The sequence below is a fragment of the Cupressus sempervirens genome, chromosome 8 (assembly GCF_028749045.1).
Source record: "Cupressus sempervirens isolate cs-2001-9-10 chromosome 8, ASM2874904v1, whole genome shotgun sequence".
NCBI classification, from domain to species: Eukaryota; Viridiplantae; Streptophyta; class Pinopsida; order Cupressales; family Cupressaceae; genus Cupressus; species Cupressus sempervirens.
The window spans coordinates 274,954,893-274,975,923 of NC_143125.1; the positions used below are offsets into that span (position 1 = coordinate 274,954,893).

The following is a 21,031-nucleotide window of genomic DNA, read 5'->3' on the forward strand; positions in this document are numbered from 1 at the left end:
ACATCAAATATTCAAAACAAATATAAATAGAATAACTACAATTATATGGCTCAACTGTGCAGAGGAGCAGCAATCCTTTCCATGATGGCATCTAATGTATGTCCTAGATGATATAGTGGCCATGATTTTTTTTAGTATAACTCGGCAAAGATGTGCAATAAGAGATATGTATTATGTAGATTTTTATGATCATGATTCCATCATTAACCTTTTATTTGCATAGACTTATAGTTTGATGGGCGTTTGGGGGAAACACAAAAATGAGGTTGAGAATAGTACCCCTTGTGGGGTTTTCAAGTTGATAAAGAGAAGTAGAGGGATAGGTCTAGATCTTGGGGGAGAGAGGAGAGAGTGTGGTAAAGAGAGGTAAAGAGAGGGGATAGATGATGTAGAGTTCAGGGCAGAAAAAGAGTCAGATAGAGAGTGAGAAAAGCTGAAAGGAGACTGCTAATAATTGAAATTTTATAACTCTAGAAAGTAATAAATCTTCTAAAACCTAGAATTTGCATTATAATTCCTAGAGATTTGAAACCACTCTCAGTTATCCTCATAATATACACATTAAATATAACTTAATAGTATAAACTCGGTCATACTGATTTTTTTCTATTTGTCTCAAACTCTAATGTTTTTTGCGTTTATATTTCTGGACTATATAGAAATGTAACATTTAATTTCTCATCTTTGTCTTCAAGTCAGTCTCATTCTCTTCAGAGAATTTGTATAATATAACATTTAGTATAAGAAAGGAATATTACATATTGATATGTGACTTATACTTATATGTTATATTTCATGTACACGTTGTTTGAAGATAATGAGATTGAGTTGAAGACAGAGACAGGGAGTTAATCGTTACATTTCATGTACATTTTGGAATCATAAACCCAAAATACATTAAAACTTTGAGAGTTAAATAGAAAAAAATGAGTTTGGTGGAGTTTGAGCATCCAAACTCACTCTAACTCAACAAGCTTGGCAAGTCTTGCCTAGACTTGGCTGAGTCTGAGTCTGGGCCCCCCAGACTTGCTGATGGTCACCTGCCTTGTGAATTGCTGAATCTTTGCGAGTCTCAGTAAAGTCTTCCAAAAACACTGCATAGCTGCAGGTCAGATGCTGCAGATGCAGATCTAATTGTTGGTGAAAGCCTTGTGGATTAGCTTGAGAGTTGGATGAAGCCTGTTGATTGTCTTAGTTCAGATCAGGGCTGCAATGTCTAGGTCTTCCTCAATTTTTAGCTCTGCAGGATCTGAAAATTTGTGGTAGGAACCTCCAAAACACCTCGGCTAATGCCAAACTCTTCTATGGTCAATTCAACCAAGCACTAAGGATCAGATCTGATTCAACGTGGGCTCTGAAGTCATCCTTCACCCTGAACAGGATTGGCAGCTATGTGGAAAGAAGGAAATTGTGTGGCATACTGGACCCAAGTGACTTCTTCTGAGTGAGCTAGGAGCAGGTAATAATGATTATGATTGACTATATCTCCTTACATCTGCCTGGAATGTCATCCTTGTTGGGTGGAAATATTGCAACCGATAGTTTTGGGTAAAAATTCATTCGCAAAATAGGACGACCAGCCACAGCATGTGAGATAGAGTCTCTCCTACCTTAAAGGGAAGGCTCCCCCTTTTCACCATTTCTTGGATCAACTCAAGGTAAGAAAGAAGTCTAGAGATTTTATAAAGTGGGTGTTACCAATATCCTTTCTTCTTATCTTTCAAGAAAGAATCCACTTACTTGTGGACGGAGTAATGGGTAGGGTGAATCTCTAACTACACTTCTATCAAGAGCTGAAACAGTGATACTGATAAACCTTTACTAACTCAAAGGCTAGCTGAAAATGTACCGGTTTGGCTCTAAATCCGGCCGTACTTCTATATGAAAAAGCTTATGGCAAAAAGACTCCTAAAAGTAAGAATAACTTAACTATTTTGTGAATTAAGAAAGAAGTATAAGCTACAGACAAAGCTTCTAGCTATATATTTCCACAATTGTTCTTGGTCAAACCTTCGGCTCCTGTTGCTTCTTAACTCTTTTTATATTCAATTCACAAGATATAATTGCCAAGAACACAAGATAACATGAATCAAAGATAACTTAGATGAATTGTAGACTAAGCTTATAACTCACACAAATAACAATCTCACTTAATCAAAGTTAAGTCTCAAACGCTCCTTTGTATTCACTTTTCTCTCAAAATAGTTCTACATAAACAAAGTTTTGTTGGCACAATTTCTCCAAGAGCTCTCTTGCATAAAGATAATGATCATTTTACTATGAGGGGGCACTCCTTTATATAGGCACACAAGTTGAGAAAAAGGTGGGGGAAAAAGTGGACGCAACTCAACCAACTTTGATCTAATCTCACTGAAAGAGAAAATATAGGGTTACATACAACTGCACATGCAACTCACATTACATCCTTTTACATACATGTAACTCACATTACATGTAATTACACCTTTTCATGTAATGCATCCTCTTAAACCTACAAACATGAAATAAAAACAAAAACAACAATCTTAAAGATTGTTTCTCAGTGTATTGAATTTGATGATGATATCACGCATTGTGGGAAGACCAACAATTTCCATGGTCTATGATATGGCTTCGATCCTCACTGCATCAACATACACTGATTACACAACTTTGGAATTTACTGCCATAGAATTCAACAAGTGTTTTGTCGAGTATTTTTACAATACAAACTTGTTCATTATGTGCGAACCAAAGTCTTCAGAATCTACATCAGCATTGATCTTGATTGTATATTCCAGCTTACCCTTTCAACTGTAATGAGATTACTAGATTCATCAATAACATGGCATCCCATCTGTTCCAAATGACAAGTAACGCCTATTTCAATTGCTTGATAATCTCCAAGTGCTACCTACAACTTTGTGATCAACTTCCTCAATGTTTCCTCCTTGTAACCAATAAGTCCTTGAAATCTAAAGAACATTTCACATGACAGAAGAATGTCACATAAGACCAAGGCATCTAGATCAAAACTTGCCATTTCATCCCAATCATTGCGGATTTCCTTCAAATTATCCGCTTCTCAAGTTAAAGAAGAGCTCAAGTTTCGTTCCATTCCATTCATGTCTTTGACACGCCTAAAAACTTCAAATGTCTTCGTGATGGCTCGAACCCCTTCAGAGTTGATTTCTCCTATCCAAGACTTGGCGGCTTCAATCATCTTTCTCTCCTTCGATGTCTGAGACATAGCAACAACACTCTGAGAAGATTGTTGTTGAATGACCTCGTTTAGGCGAGAAACTTCCTCTTTCAGTTGATTTTTCTTTTCCCATAGCTCATGATTGTTCTTTGATACATTAACCAATGCATCTTGAGCATCTTGTAAACAAGTCAAACGCGACTGTTTTCCGATTTCAACCTTAGTGAAGTTGTAATTAGAACGAGTAAGTTCTTTCGTAGGTTTCTCCACCAAGGACTCAACAACTTCAACAAACTTGATCTTATTTGAATCAACCAAAATCCTTGAAACAATCTTATCTTTCAAAGATTTGGATTTGGTCTTCTTGACAGGGAGATTTTCCAGAGGTACAACCACTTTTCTTCTCTTTGTTGTTATTTTGCTCAAACCATGCAGGCATGTTGAAACCTTCATCCGTAGAAGCAGATACAATGGAGACTGTTGGCATTGATCCAAATTGTATTTTTGTTGTAATAGAGTAAGATTTACTCTGCAGAGATGAAGGCATAGGAACATGCTGAGAAGACTCTGTTGTGAAAAGCTCAAAACCCGTCAAAGATGTATCAAGTTGAGAAATTTGGCCACTTGTGAGAGTTGGAAAATCCTCAAAAACATTTGCCAAATGCTCATATTGTTCATTTGCAAGAATGAGAGGAGCAAAAAAGAAATAGGAAGGGTCATTGTATTGACTTCCGAGACTAGAATAGGAGTGATAACCATGGAGAATGAATCCACATTGTCATCTACCTCATCCAGAAAAGGTGCTTCATGTTTAGAAGGTGCACAAGTTTGTGCAGGCTTTGGGGGAGATATGATCATGACTTCCCCTTCTTCGTCTGTATATTATTTATTCGATTCTGTCTCCAGTTCCTTTTTTGATTCTTCCTTTGACTTTTGAACTGGTTTAGAGATCTTAAAAGACTTAGAACCTTTTTCACCCTTCAATTTGAATTTGAAGGAACCCTTAGCATCAGAAGATGAGGCACCATCTTTCTCTGTAATCTCTAGCCGTGACTTCCTGCCAGGAGGGCCAAAGCTTCCACAATCTAATCCCATCTTAGGAATAACTCTTTTAAGGCCTTTATTTTTCAGCCATTTGTTAATGCTTACCAAGATGGATTGAAATCTATCCATGATAGATGTAACTTCCTTCTATTGCCACTGAATAGGAAAATGACACTTCTTATCAAAGCTAACTTTATGAAACTCCAGATCAAGAATGTTGTCGTCATCTTCATCTTGGAAATTTGGAGGGATCTCCAACATGTTGAGATTGATTATCTGTTGCAGGGTTAATCTGCAGTAGTCCATCTTCATGATGTCAAGCTTTGTTCTCATATCAATCCAAATATCCTCGATGTGATGAGCATGTGTGAAAGTTCTTTTCATTTGAGAATTCATCTCTCGATAATCAAAGTCAAATCTGGCCTTGAACTTCTTCTTGGCAATCAACTGCAACTTTGCTTCAATGTTCTTTGCTTTGGGTACAAAATTGATTGAATAGTTGCCAATCGCCAAGGGTTTAGCTGAGGTAATGCTGAAACTAGGCCTATGCATTGCTTGTTGATCACTCTGCACATCCATAAGCTGTCTAGCTAGCTCCATCAAGATGATTTGATCTGTAGCATACCTAGGTAAGGTATATGGTTCGCCTTTGAAATACTCAACTCTTAAGTATGTAAAAGTTGGAAATTGAATGAAAATACAATTGTATTGATTCACCTTTTTCCATGCTACATCAGAGACTCTCTTGACAGATAACTGTCTATCAAATAAGCACCGAAAATGCCCAAAGAAGGCATCTTGGACTCTTCTGTAATGAATTTTACTATTTGCCAAAGTGATTTGGTCATAGTAATTCCAAACAGGAACTTGGAGACAATCTCCCTTGGTTGAGGGACCAGAGAAAGATCCCATGGCAGCAACGATATAAACAAGGTAAGAGTTTATGTAGAAGGGCGCTAAAGTTCCCACTTTGCCTATCTACTGGCAAAGTGCAGTGCTGATCAGCTCTCGCCAAAAGATGTGTTCTTTGGTTTACATGATTTGAAAGATGAACTTGTACATCCATGGCTCGAAATCAATAGAATCTTTGGAACCATAAGCTTTGTTGAGAAGGATGATGAGATCTTTGTATTCTTGTTTAAAGTTAGACCGATGAACAGTCTTTGGCCATCTTGAGAAGTTGTTCCTTTTATTGTCTAACCAGTATTAGTTGACATACTTTTGATAATCACCTATTTGCCCATTCCAGCATGCCAAAGATGATTCCTTTGTTAGATCTGCACACTTTGCTTTATGTGGTACCTTGAAGATCTGTTCAATGACTTGATCAAGGCTAATGACAACCTTTCTGTCAGTGTCCTTGATAGTCTTTGATTTTGGAGTAAAATGTCGTGCACATCCAAGAACAAAATCAGGTTCCATGGCTGCCATAGGAAATGCAGACACCAAGCGAATGTTGCTTCTTTTGATGCGCTTCATTTAATGACCAACAAGATTTTCAATTCTTTGCAGAAAGTCAGCCATGTCCACATGACCAATCATTGTGTCCATTACATTATCAAGAACAGATGCAATTGATGATGGAGTTGCATAAGCCAACTCTTTATCGTATTCATATTTCATATTTCCTTTGAATTTTGTTGATGAGGGCATCTCTTGCGCTTGCGTTGCAACACAAAAATCCGAAAACTTAAACTCATCCTCAGAAGGAATCGCCATACAAGTTGATTTTCAATTAGCAACAAAGGTTTAGAAAAGGATTGGAGACTTTGTAGATCCGATGAAATGATCTTAAAAAGAAATCATCATGCATATGCGCTGAATGAAGATGAAATGAACAGAATGCGGAAATAAGTGTTATGAAGGTGGAAAATGGAAGATGGAATGAAATGGAATCAAATGAAAATGTGTGAAGGTGGAATGCATGGGAATGTGTGTGAATGAAGATTGCTGATTTCAAATATGAATTAGGGTTTTCAAGGCATTATTGCATGAAAAATGAGTACATGTAAGTGCAACATGTAACGTGTAATGTCCCCATTCCCAAGATCAATTTAATGAAGTTTCAATATAGAATCAAAAAATAAAATAAAATATAATTATAATTATTATAATTATGTTGATTAAATAGGATAAATTATTTAATAACTATTGAAGTCATTATAATAATGCGAGAAGATAGTAATACTACATATAAATATCAAAATTTAATAAACAATAAGATTGAAATAATAATAATAATAGAGAAAGAAAGAAAATTGATAAACATAATAATTGTTAAATATACCATATATAGTTATAATATATCAAATTGATATAATAATTGTATGAAAATAATACTATATATAATAATTGTATGGAAATAATACAATATAATATGATTGATTGATAATATTAAAAATATATTTTATAGAGAATAAATAAGAATATTAGGATCCATTAAATTGATTAGGGTCCATTAATATCATGAGATGAATGATTTTAGTTATCAAATATTCAGATGAATGGTTAAGGGACGTGTCTCTTAGAGGATTGGATTGATATAAATCAATAAAACTTTGTGCATACCGAGGGGGAAAAGGGAAATGAAGAAAGGATTATGTATTTCCAGGCAGTAGCGATTTGGAGGAGAGCTATTGGCGAGAAGAGAATCAAATACCAAAGATATAATAGGAGAATTAGATTATTAATTGGGAATGATTCAACCAATTATTTGTGTGGAGGTTGCTCGTGAGGTACGAAATAACAGATGTAGAAGTCATTCAACAGTAAGGAAGACTGGTAGAATCACGAGAGAATAACATAGAGCCTGAAGCTTCACATAGAAGGTGGACAATATCATTATTAGCAAGAGAATCTTATCTCAGAAGGACAAGACAAAGAAATATATGGTATATAATCGACAACAATAAGGGATTTAAGTTTCATAAAAATGTAACACTGGAAACTACCCTTGGATTATCCAAAACCAATTCGAAACATCTGAGTCAGTAATAATTGGAGCAAATATTGAGCAAGGAGGATATGCACGAATTAATTAGAGGAAGAAATTAGAAACCATCACTGTGAACCACACATGCCAGGAATCGATCAATTCATCCTCGCCATAGACCAAGGCTAGCTGTGAAGGACAATTACGGGAGTCCATTTAATCCCTCGACCCAGTACTTAGTCACGTGGGTTTGAATTATACAGATTTCCACCAAGTTTGGGAGACAGCAGCGGCCAATTACCACATCTCGGAGAAAACGATAGATTGTATCACATGACCATACTCAGAAATTATATAAAACAGAGTACATGAGAAAGCAAAGAACATTATTTTTAGCGCAAAGGGATGGAATTGGGGAATCCTCAAACTACAAGGAAATCAAAAGCAAAAGTAGTACAATTAGAGAGGATAGAGGACACGTTCATCATGGAAGATTCAATCAGAGATAAGAGGAGTTGTAAAAAAAAAAGTAAGAGGATGATAAGGAGAATTCCAAGCTGGTCAAGTACACAAAACACTTAGTTAGTTACCATTCACAAGAGAGACATAGAACTTATACAACCAAAAGGTTAGTGATCAAGTTAACTATGGAGAAGTCAGAGAATAATACGCAAAGAAAGAGGAGTAATTATAAGATATAGTAAATAATTACATGTAATGGGAATAAACATCAAAGGAAGAATAGTCTTATATCACCAAATTACACAAATAATTTTTTTATTTTCCAGTATGCAAATATCATCACATAGACATTTTAGAAGTGACATAATCCAAACTGATCAGCATCAAGGTGGAGAACAAGTAGGGCTAAAGACGTACAGGAGAAATTGATAGAAAACACAGTCATCTCATTCCATTCAAACAATTGACTAGAATGGGAACAAGGGGTTACAAAAACGGATAAAAAGAACAAAGAGTACTAGTGATTCATATTAGAAAGATTTATCTTGTTAAAAGGAAAAAATCAATGTATTCAATTATAATTTGATCCATCTTACAATCCTTAGTCAATGGAATTTGTCATTCGAACACAAAATTAAGGCAGATACTCCAAGGGACATTACATAATGGAAGATGAAAGGTGAGATGAGATGCAAATGCGGATGGAGGATGTACTTTACATGCAAGTGCGAATGGAGGATGAGGTGCAAAGCATGGAAGGATGCAGAAACATGTATATTTGCTTACGAAAGCGCAAATGCATATGGAGAAATGGAAATGGAAAATAAGAGGGATAATGAGCTTTATAGTCATCTTTGGTGAAAAGGTGAAGTCAAAGTACATGAAAGATGAAAATGACATCTTTTTGACTTTTAAAAAAGTCACTTTTAGTCAAAATTGAACCTTTGAGATGCAATTACACGTAAGGCTTTTCGTGTAATCGTGTCATGTGAATGGATGTAGAAAGTGAAATGAGTGAAAATGGAAGCGAAAAATGGGATTACATGCATGTGTAGATGGTGAATGAGATGGAAAACATGTAACTGCATTTGTCGGATGAAATGCAAAGTGTTGTGACATGGAAGATGGAAGTGAAACGTGATGATGCTTTCGCATGAAGTGAAACAAGTAGTTCATGAAGTGAAACAAGTAGTTCTTGGGAAAGAACTTGTGATTTCTCCAAAGTGGAGAAAACCGGCAAGCAAACACAAAGCACAAAAACTCAAAAGAAAAACGTACCTTTGGAGAGTGACTCAAAGATGTCAAGATGCAAAACACTTCAACACACAAATTTGAATTTGGAAATTGGGAAAAAACCAAAAACAAGAAAATGAACAATTTCTTCATTTTTAAAAGAAAAATGCACTTTCTATGGCATTGATTTCAACAAGTGGCAATCATCAAGCAATAATGTGCACAAAATCAGCAACATAAGCACAAATTAAATAGCAAGAAAGAATAAGTCCACTTACATGAAGATTAAGTGCCAAAAATGAAGGAAAATGATGCTCCAATGGTGAAAATGTCTTCAAAAATGTTTTGAATCTTTCAAACTCTTGCAAATTCTAATGGAAGAAGGCAACAAAAAAGGAGTATTTGGTGGAAGATGCCAAAATGTGCCCTAATAATGCTCCAAAATCCAACGTTTTGCATGCACAAGCTCATGGGACGTTTTTGGTGAAAAACGTGTTTCCCCAAGGAGCATGATCAAATTGATTTGGTGTTTAAACATCAAATCATGCACCAATATGCCATGTAATCACCAAATAAGACCAAATCGATTCATCTTGGAGCAAAAGCGTTGATAAAAAATGTTGTTTTTTGAAGTTTTTCTCAAAAATGTGCTCTAGGATAGAGCTCAAGAAAATGATTTTCAGCAAGACGAATCCATTTTTGGTGCTAGAAAATCCATTGCCAAGCAAAAACGACCCTATTGAGAATGATCTCATGTGAAACCATGAAGAAAATCTCTCATAATGAGCAAAATCGGGTTCGTGGAGAGCAAATGCATGTGTTCTTCCAAAATTGGACCTTTTTGGGGGCATATGTTTTAAAATATGCTTTTAGTTAAAATCGAACGTTTTGGGGCAACATGCATATTTTAAAACTCTTATCAAAGAAAATCGGACCTTTTGGAGTGCATGACACATTTTAAAACATGCATTTGGTCAAAATCATACCTTTTGGCGAGGACTGCATATTTTAAGTGACACCTCATGTTTTTGATACAATGACATATAAACTCACCTTTTGATTTAATAATACCAAAAAGGTCGACTTTTGATAGTCTTGTGCTTTTAAGTTGAATTTTATATGCAGTGACATGTTAAATGTCCACTTTTGATGGATTTTACATGTAATTGCATATAAAATGTCCACTTTTGATGACTTAAAGTCATTTAACAAACATATATCCATTTAATTTCATTAAAATGTTAGTTTAATGAGACATAAACAATATTTATATATCATATTAAAAATATAACACATAAATATCATATAAAATGTAACATTTCAATGAGCATTTGATTTAAAAATAAAAAATTAAACTGAAACTATATAGCTTATATAGTGGCTTTAAGTGAAAAATCAAAAAGTAATTCAACTTAAAATTATAACATAAAGTGCACTATAGTGAATTTAAGTGAAAATTTAAATGATAAAGTAACTTTAAAACATAACATATAGTGAATTTATGTTATACTTTTCAAAAAGTGAATGTCAAATTAAAAATAAACATGATATTTTTAATTTGTGCTTTTGCATCAAAAGGTCCACTTTTGAGGCACTGAAATGACCATATCTCTTGACTGACATCTCGGATTACGTTCTAGGTTAGACCAAATCGAAAGTGAAACCGAAAGCCATGACATGAGTGAAACCAAAGGACTAAAATCCAACAAACACAAACTCAAAAGCAAAGAAAAGGACAATGAAGTTCTCAAAAATCAAGCAAAGGCTCGACAAAAAGAAAAACGAAAAAAGATTTGATGAAAGCTTTCAATAAAACAATTTGATATATGAATTGAAGTCGATTGATCGATCAGCATTAAACAAGTGAATATCAGATTCAAGCTTAGAGATACGCGAAACTAGCTTGAAAAAGTTTCGTGCTGTTACCAACAGTTTGTGGTGACAAAATGTAGGACAAAAGTCCTGTAGGTGCTAGTAATTGAAAATCTTGTCAAAATCCTCTTGTTGTGGTGGCGCCCGACAGAGCTGATAGCAACTTGATTAGATTCAAGGTTGATATCTTGGGATTAACAAGCTCAATGCACAATTAGTAATCAGGGCTTTTGTCCTACTTGTGTTAACTGAATATGGAGCTTTCGTCCCAGTTCCAACTTAAACAGCAGTCAGAAGTAGCAACTTGAATTCTTTCATAAAAAAGCGTTACCTTCTTTTGAATGCAGAGCCTTTATTTATACTGTATCATGCACATAGAAGATCAGGCTAGTCATGAAAGGAAATTGGCGCCCAAAAATTTCAAATGAAGGCTACATGAAAAAAAACCTTCTTTTGAATGCAGAAGCCTTTATTTATACTGTATCATGCCCACAGAAGATCAGGCTAGTCATGAAAGGAAATTGGCGCCCAAAAATTTCAAAATGAAGGCTACATGAAAAAACCTATTGTTATTCACAAAAGCTATTTTTACTATTGAATTAACTGATATTAGTATATATATTTTTGATCGGTAACATTTCACTTTTGACTAGAGCTACGAACTAGTGAGGCCACATATTTGGGGGACCTCATACCCGAACCCAACACCCAAGACTTGCAAGCGCAGGAGCCCAGCAGGGATGCCAAGCTCGAGGGGCACAACCAACACATCTGCCGTGGGTTCAATAGAGGGTCTACGAGCACTCCTAGCCCAACGATAATCTTGAGAGTTGACCATCGTTATCTCCATCTACATTGACTATTTGCTAGAACATCAAAAACTCCATTAGTTCACCATACACGTGCACCTATCCACCACCACGCGACAATCAAGGTGGCTCAACCAACATTAACACTGTTTTGGGGTAAGCGGGGATTTGAAGCTTGGTTGCACCATTAACAGTGCAACCACAACACCAGTACACCAAATGGAGATCCCTAATATTATTATATTTTATAATAGTGTTTAAAACATTAATATTATTATAGTTAATGAGTTCATGGTACTAGCGTAGGCGACATAACCGTCCTTGCACCCAAAATGTTGCTTGTCTCAAGCAATGTCAGATTCAGGTGGCTGTATTCAGATAGCAGCAACAAAGTATGGTGATTAAGCAAATAATCCTGAGAAAAGTCAGGCTCGTAGAACATTGTAGATATATTGAAGAAAGCTCACGATGACATTTGAGCATTGTAGAAGTCGAATATAAGGTTTTGCTATGCATTTGAAATTTCAAATTGAGCATCTGTCTTGTAAAAATTTTAAGGAGATGGTGGAGATTACAGGTTTGTAGCTCTCTTTAAGAGCATTTCTTCATTGGTTTTCTCCTGTTGATAAGCTTGGACAACTTTTGATCCTTTGCAACTATAGGTTCAATATGGTTGAGCACGCATTTACAAAACTCTTTGCCATGGTGTTGGACATGCAATTGTTTGGGTACTTGGAAATGATTAATAGCAGACCTTCGAGTAGGTTAGCTTCAGGAGGGCTAACTGATTATTAACCTTGATTTTTACAGTTTGGGCTATTGAGGAGACTTGTCACAGGTGGTCTTCTAAAGTTTTTGGTTGTTTTGTCGACTTAAGAATAATGTTACCAAATTTGAATCGGAGCACACTGCAATGAGAAAAAAGAAATTCAATTTTTAAAGGTTGCATATAAGAAATACTTTTTTTTAACATTTTCATTCTCACAACTTTCTAACAAAAATAGGTTGTGTAAGATGAGATTATAAACAATAGTTATATTTAAAAGAACTTTCTGAACTATTTTAGGAACAAAACAAGAATTGAAAAACATATCTGTATGTTTTATTTGGTAACGAATAAACAGAAATTTAGGGAAAAAAAAAATGACGCACTTGATTTTTATCAACTGGTGTAAACCCTTGCTTCCAAGTGCTGTATTATAAATTTCTTACCTGACAAAGGCATTGCACACTGATGTGGTGTTTTTATTAATCCAATACCCCAGTTAACTCCTTAATCTAAACCAATACTGTCTTCTCTGTTTTTCAGGCTTCCCAGGAAATAGCGGTTCAGAAACTTGCTAACATATGTGATTTTTTTTATGGAGCTTAAATATATTTAGAACATGTTTTTTTCAATGAATGGTGAATGATGTTCTGCTATCCTCTGATTGGGAGATGTCTGCATGCTCCACAATCAACGTTGGGTGCACCCACAGAGGGGAATGTTCTTAAAGGTCCCCTCTGTGCATGCAAAACCATATCAGGGATGATCCCCTTTGTAGGTGACAGAAGAAGGCATGGTAATGGAGTGTTTCGGTCCTGTCCTGCCATTTTTGTGATATCCATACTACTATTAACAGATTTTACCCCAGATGTATCTTCTGAGCAGATTTTAATATATAAATATATACGTTCCTCTATTTTTTTGGGTGCTAAAAAGGACACAAATATTTCAGTCAATATGTTTCTTTTATTTGTTTACTTGATATCTCTCTAAAGCATAAATGCTTTCTGTCTTTCATATTTTTCTGCAGGAACATAAATGACATTTCATTAGCAATATTTGTTTTTTCTGTCAAGGTTTTGTCCCACAATAAGATGTAACTATTAACTAACCAACCAACCAACTGTATATGCTTTGCTTTAAATGATGCAACTTACTTCTTGTTCCTACAATATTAGGTGTTACATGCTGGTGGGAAGTTTGGCGGTGACAGCAGTGGTTATAGTGTTTCTGGAGGATTGCATGGCGTTGGCGTTTCTGTTGTGAATGCTTTGTCTGAGGTGCTTGCTTTTCTTCCCTCTTACTGTGAGTAGTTGCTATTCTGTTTTTTAGTGCATTTATATAATGGATACATAAAAAATAATTTGTTTCAAAGCGAGCTAAATCTTTCAGAGGTTTAAACCAGATGAATTGGGACATGAAAAAATGTGATTGAATATTAGTAACATGAAATTCAAACATGCCCCATACTTCTATCCATGAAACCCTGAAAGTACACAATCATTGATTCATACTCGAAATATCACTTACGTGTTTCCATAATTTAAAGCTCATCTAGGTAGTTGCCTATATTCTAAATAGTAACAAAAAAATCATTAAATTTAAATTTTATCAGATTTTGCTTGTAGTCTTATTACATACAGAGGTAAGACCTGTGTCTTTGTTTTGTAAAAGACGTGTATCTTCACCGTAATTGTGCTTCTCAGTCATTCGAGAAATTGGTAGACAGTTTCCAGATTGATGCTGAATTCATGTGATTATGTCTGATTCTTAGCTATTTTGCTCAGAGCAAAGTACAATTTAAGTGCTTTCAAAGGATATGAATTTGTCGTTCTTCTAACAAGAATTGTAACTATTTTAGGCAGCATATTAAAAATCATTTATGAGAGCGCAGCCTAGCTTTGCCAGATCAAAATAAGGCATTATGATGGCCAGGAAGCCCCAGAGGAAGGCCAAATGACTTCACTGAGTGCTTCAAATGCCATTTATTATTCGTGTGGATGGTTGTAAACTACCTGATTGGACAACCCCAGGGATGTGTGACTTGCCCATGTTTCATTGGAAGACTTCAGAATGAAAATTTAAAAAATAGCTACACATACATCACCTTTTCTATCTTTAAGAGTTTACTATTTGAATTCTAGAACATAATAGATTGATGTAAAACTACTGTAGTTATCATTTTAAAGTATCAACATAAATGCATTTGTTGGCCTAGTTGAGTTTCTAATTGTCATATTGTGGACGATTCTGTCTTAATTTGAAATTGTCTTTTTGATAAATAGTAAGCGGAATTTCAGGGAAAAGGGTGATGATGTTACATGTTTTTACCAAGCTTTGGATTGATACCACATTGTGTAGTAAAGTTATCATTCTTTTATTTTCTTCAGTTTTACATTCATGGTATGTCATACTATTCTTGCATGCAGTTGCAGAATGCAGCATTTTGTTCTAAAGATTTGTGTTTCCATTGCTTTTACAAAGACAAAAAAGGCTGAAGTCGAGTGGAAGCAGAAGTTCCTTAAAAATAACCATTGATGACACATCACAGAGTTGCAAGCATATGAAAGAACTAACGGACAGCCAATTCAAGAGCTAATTGAGATTGAGAAACAAAGATATGACAAACAAGAGATTTCCTGGATTTGTGGTTTGTTTGAATACCAGAACATGTCAAAGAAGAATATATGAGAATCAAGTTCATGTAGATTACATTTAGGATAACTTGATTATTGCTGAAGAAACTTATTGAGTTTTAGATACTCTGCCCAAATTTTTCATCGGCCACTTCATTTTCTTCAAGGACGTTTTGCCAAATATTATTGCTAATAACAAGTAAAAAAATATTTTAGAACCATACTGGATAGTTGTCATTAGAAAGCAATGGAAATGTTAGAATACCATCACCAAATTAGAAAGGAATTAATCTTATTACACCAAAATATTGTAGAAGAAGAATCCACTCTGGTTACAGCTCACACAAATTTAGTGACTGCCTTTACTGTTTTAGGTAAAGCAAAATTGTTGCAGGAGCGTCCTTGGGTCCTTGACATTCTCGCATCACCCAACAATACCCTTTCAATTTGTTTGTTTACTGTTAGTTGGAGAATTTTCCTGTTGTTTTAGCTTGCGATCGATCCAATTGGCTTGATTTTTATGCGATCCTTACAACTTGTTATAGGCAACATGTAGATCCTATGCTTAGCTTTGCATCATTTGATGTTTCGAGATGGAGTTATGTTAAGATTGGTCCAGGTCTATAGTGGCTTTCTTGTTCTAACGGTTATGGTGGCGAGTTGCAACTTGCAATGAAGATTGACGATGTGCGATGAGTAATGATGCGTTGTTCTATACGCTGTAACATGTTTCATCGACCCTCTTGTATGTTCGCATGACACAATATATCCATTTAGATTTGTTCTTATGATTTGGTTCCAGACCTATATGTTTGTAATACGTTTCCTTTGTCTTGGAAATTAATGATCGAAAAAACAGACTTGTGGCTAGCGATCTTGTATATGTGTAGGGCAGTGCTTCTAGTTTTAGGCAGTGGAAGGTAGTGCAAAGTGTGGTAGAAGAGATAGTTTATTAGATAGTAGAATAGGTTTGGAGAAGCAATTGGGATAGCTCTGGTTATGTTATGACTACATTTGCAGTCCAATTTGATGATAATTTATTGATATTTCTTCCATATTGTGTTCAATGCTTGTTAGTTTGTTTCGCATTTCCGCTGTTGCATATTCTGGCTGCAGAGTTGGGTATCTCCGTTAGAGATTCTCTATCCTTGATTGTGTCAAGTGGTATTGGAGAAACTTACTGTTTGTACATTAGCGTTGACCAAGCACTTGGAATCCCCTGTCTTAACTTGCATCTCTTGTTGTTATGGAGTGATTGAAGCCGAGTTTCTGATCTGCATAAGTCGAAGGCTAATGCAAGGTGGCAAGAAGGGTTTTATGTTGGAAAATTGGATATCACACTTGTGAGCCTTGTTGTGGGGTGGTAGAAGATCGAAGCTGACCTGCAATTGTGGAGGTTGCACAAGGAGGATTGTTTAGTTGGCAATTTGGATAAGTTTTCTGGTTATCAAGTAGATCTAGTTGCTTGAGGCAATTGTTGTTGTTGGCAGATTGTCAAATTGGATTAGGGCAATCAATACTCGTGATCAAATCACCGAACCTAAGAAATTGAAGATTGGCATCTTGGTAGATTTGCTTCTTAGAAGCTCTAATCCTAGAAGACTAGAGCAAATGATAGAGGATTTCAGAAATGATATAAGAATTGAGATCCATGATGCTTTAGTTGGGGCTAGGAGAAACCTTGAGAATGAAGATGAATTTGAGGAAGTCGTCGAAGCTCTTGAGACAACAAAAGTTGATATTCCCGTTGAGGAGGAAAGATTGTTGAGAGTTATGACACAAATGGGCAAGAGTCATAGACTTGATATTGCATGGTTGTCTAGTTATTTACATCGAGAGGACTTGATTGTCATGTCCCCATTTTGGAGGCAATTTGATTTAATTAAATTAATTAGGTTGTCCAAAATAATGAATATTTTATGAGGATGACTAATTAATTATTTTAATTAAATAAATAAGTGGTATTAAGTTAATTATTTATAAAGTTATCAAATAAATAAATATTGAAAAGTAACTTTATATTTAATTAATTTAATAAAGTGACTTGAATTATAAAATATTTTATAAAGTCACTTAATAGATAAAACAAAATAATGTTCTAGAAGCTTCTGGAGAAAGTGGAGGAAAAAGAATAAATAGGCACCTCGTGCTTCATTCTAACCATCCAGATTTGTCGTTGTTGATGTTAATGTTTGTTGATGTGCATTGTGGAGCCTAGGGTTTCTGCAATAGTCACAACTGGCCATTGAGAACGAAAACTCTCAATTGGTACGCAATTTTGAGGGTGTGAAATATCACTTGAATTATTGCAGCTGGGAGGAAGAAACTTCAGTCTTCTATTTGTGCTACATTGAGAAAAAATATTTGTGGCCATTGAGAACGAAAACTCTCAATTGGTATGCGATTTTGAGGGTGTGAAATATCACTTGAATTATTGTAGCTGGGAGGAAGATACTTCAGTCTTCTATTTGTGCTACATTGAGAAAAAATATTTGAGTACAAAAAGCAGGCCGAAAAAGCAATTCGAAAAAAGCAAGCCGAAAAAGCAGTTCAAAAAAGCAGGCCGAAAAAGCAATTCGAAAAAAGCAGGCCGAAAAAGCAGTTCGAAAAAAGCAGGCCGAAAAGGCAGAACCGAAAAAGCAGGCCGAAAAAGCAAGTCCGGAAAAGCAACCCAATAATAAAAAAAAAAAGCAATCCGAAAAAGCAATCTCGAAAAAGCAAAGAAAATTATTACAGCCATCTACAATCAGGGGCGGCAGCTAGAGAGGCACAACTTGGGCACTTGAGGAGGTTATTTTCTGTTCAGTGGTATTGCAATACATCTATTCTCTAAGGCGACTTCATATGCTAGGTCTGATGTGTATTTTCATAGTTGCCTTTCACTATAGAGTGCTGTTGTAATTGTCATTTCGTATCAGACCTATCATTCATTAATAGATATATCATTCATTTTTACATTCCTCACAATGGTATCAGCAATCCATGGCTTTAGTTGTATTTAATCATGCATGTGATTAGTGTACTGCTGTAGGGGAGTATTGAAGTTAGATATTTAGTGTTGCATTAGTTTTCATTGGCAGCTGTAGGTGCATATTACTTTACCAACAATCATCATATTTTGATATCTTTGTAAATGCCAAGAGTCTTGGCTAACTTAGTATGAATATTGTATTGGATACTCATTCTCAATTAAGGAGATACAATTGCTGGTCATTAATAGTTGTCTTTGAGCATTAATATATCATTTTTTATCAGCCAGTTAGTTTGCATACCGACTGTTTGTTAAAATACCAGTTGGCTGTAGGTGATCATTTTCATGATTAGAACTCATATATGCATTCACTATTGCCAAAAATTAGTTGCATATTTATGTTAGGTCATTGTTTAGACAATTTGGAGTCTTTTGTAAGCATTCTCTTTGAGGCAAATCCAAACAAGAATCACTGTAGCACTTCGAAAAGTTATATCAGTCAGAGGACCCTTGCTTGCAAAGTGTTTGACGAAATGTCAAACAACTGAAGGATAAAGATTTTTGGTGTTGGAAGAAGTTATAACCTATTGGGGTTATTTCATTGATAAAATGGATTAATCAACTAGAAGATTACTTTGAACTTGAAGATGTTACGGATCCATAGAGAGTTAGGTTAGCACAAACTAAGTTCAAGTCATGCTGCCTTAGGGCAGAAAGAATTGAAGAAAGATAGGGTAGATAATGGTTGACTGAAGATAACTAGATACAAGTTATGGTTTCTATACTTACGACTAAGTTCATATCAGACGATTATGAGTTGTTTAAGAGGTTATATAATCTAAAGCAGAAAGATCTGACTGTTAGAGAGTACACAAAGGAGTTCTACAAGATGATAATTAGGTTCGGACATCGAGAGTCATCCAAGGAGGGGGCTAGAAATGTTAACGGTTTGAGACTTAACATTCAAGATGAGTTAAGTATGCTAAGGATTAGTACAATTGAGGATGCCTATTAGTATGCTTGAAAGGAAAAAGAGAAGTTAAAAAGAAGACAAGGTACCCCTAGGGTTAGGGATAAACTAGTTGTTGACAAAGACACAGATAAACTGGAAACTGAAGAACCTGACTAGAAGACTTAGGGATGCAGTAGAAGCAATATATAATTCAAAGGTACTTGTTTCATATGTGGGAATGTTGGTCATAGAGCTTTCCAATGTTTGGTTAGTTCTAACATGGGTAAACAAAGCCTTTTGACACATAGGAACAAGCTCAGAAGGATGAACTAGTTGAAGAGAAGGTGGACTTGAGATGGGAGAATCTCTGATTTTCAGAAGAGTTAAGTAAGAAGGAATCGGAGCCTATGCAGAGGAGGCAGTTGTTCGGAATTGTTTGCAAGTGTGATGGTAGATGTTACAAAGTGATGATGGTAGAAGTACAAATAACCTTGTATCTGTGGAAATGGTATAGAGATTGGGATTCAGAAGACTCAAACATCCTTGTCCATGTATAATGGGATAAGTTGGTTTCAAGATGATCATATGGTAGAAGTGAAAAAACAATGTAGTAGGAAATTTTGCTTCTAGATTCGATTGTGTGTGTGTTTTTTAGCATCAACATTTCGGATCATACTTTGTGATCTATCATCAGGATGAGAAAATGTAAGAATGTAATAGTGAAATGTGCAAACCAAGCCTCAATAAGAAGGAATAAAAGATGGGGGAAGAGGCACACACAATGAGATAGAAAAGGAAAAAAGAATAGAACTAAGTCAGACCATAGAAAGAAAAGTCAACAAAACCAAAAAACCCAAAAAATAAATATAAGAAAGAGAATCTATAGGAGACTTAAAAACCACACAAAAGAAATATATAAGTATATATAAATCTTACAACTTGTATATAAGTTAATAATATTATATAATTTATATATTAATTATTAATAGATTTAACACACACATATATATATAAACTAATATCTAAAACAATTAATAGAATTATCATATATAAATATATAATAACTTCTATATAAGCTAATAACACACACACACATATAGGTATATGCATGTACGTGTGCATGTACATATACGTGTGCATGTACATGTACATGTATATATATGCGCATAAAAAATGTCAGCCAACAAACAAAAGTGAAGAACTATAACTAATATCTTAAAGCATAATAATAACTAACAAGTAAAAGAAATGAGAGAAATACAAAAAAATATAAACAACGAGGGAAAATTTTACAATATAGGATCAAATGTAAATGCAGAAAAAGAGAAGTCTAGCAAACTTTTTGTTAGACTTCTCTTTTTCTGCATTTACATTTGATCCTATATTGTAAAATTTTCCCTCGTTGTTTATATTTTTTTGTATTTCTCTCATTTCTTTTACTTATTAGTTATTATTTTTGTTAGACTTCTCTTTTTCTGCATTTACATTTGATCCTATATTGTAAAATTTTCCCTCATTGTTTATATTTTTTTGTATTTCTCTCATTTCTTTTACTTATTACTTATTATTATCCTTTGAGATATTAGTTATAGTTCTTCACTTTTGTTTGTTGGCTCACATTTTTTATGCACACATATATATACAAACACATGTACATGTGTATATACAAGCACATGTAGATGTGTATATATATATATACATATATATATATATATATACATATATATATACATATATATATATATATACACACACACACACATATATATATATATATATGTATATATATATATGCATGTACGTGTGCATATATGTATATGTGTGTGTGTGTGCGCGCATAAAAAATGTGAGCCAACAAACAAAAGTGAAGAACTATAACTAATATCTCAAAGGATAATAATAACTAATAACCAATAAGTAAAAGAAATGGGAGAAATACAAAAAATATAAACAATGAAGGAAAATTTTACAATATAGGATCAAATGCAAATGCAGAAAAAGAGAAGTCTAACAAATACTAAGAAATACAAAATAAAAAGGAAATACCTCTAAAAAGCCCCCAAAAAAAAGACAGAGTGAAAGACAAAAAGACCCAAAAGAAAATAAGGAGAAGCCAAAAGGAAAGGGGGGAGGGGGGGTTGGCTGTGGTTGGGCGGAGAGGAGATGGCAAGGA

The 21,031-nt window shown here is 34.7% G+C and overlaps 1 protein-coding gene across 1 annotated transcript in view; it reads left to right on the forward strand.

Moving 5' to 3' along the window:
- The window catches only part of LOC149542498 (DNA gyrase subunit B, chloroplastic/mitochondrial-like), a 239,640-nt gene that overhangs the window by 41,237 nt on the left and 177,372 nt on the right, over window positions 1-21,031 (forward strand). Inside the window, exon 6 of the mRNA XM_089797436.1 lies at window positions 13,478-13,579. Coding sequence (XP_089653562.1) covers window positions 13,478-13,579 — 102 coding nt within the window. The remainder of the gene's footprint in view (window positions 1-13,477; window positions 13,580-21,031) is intronic.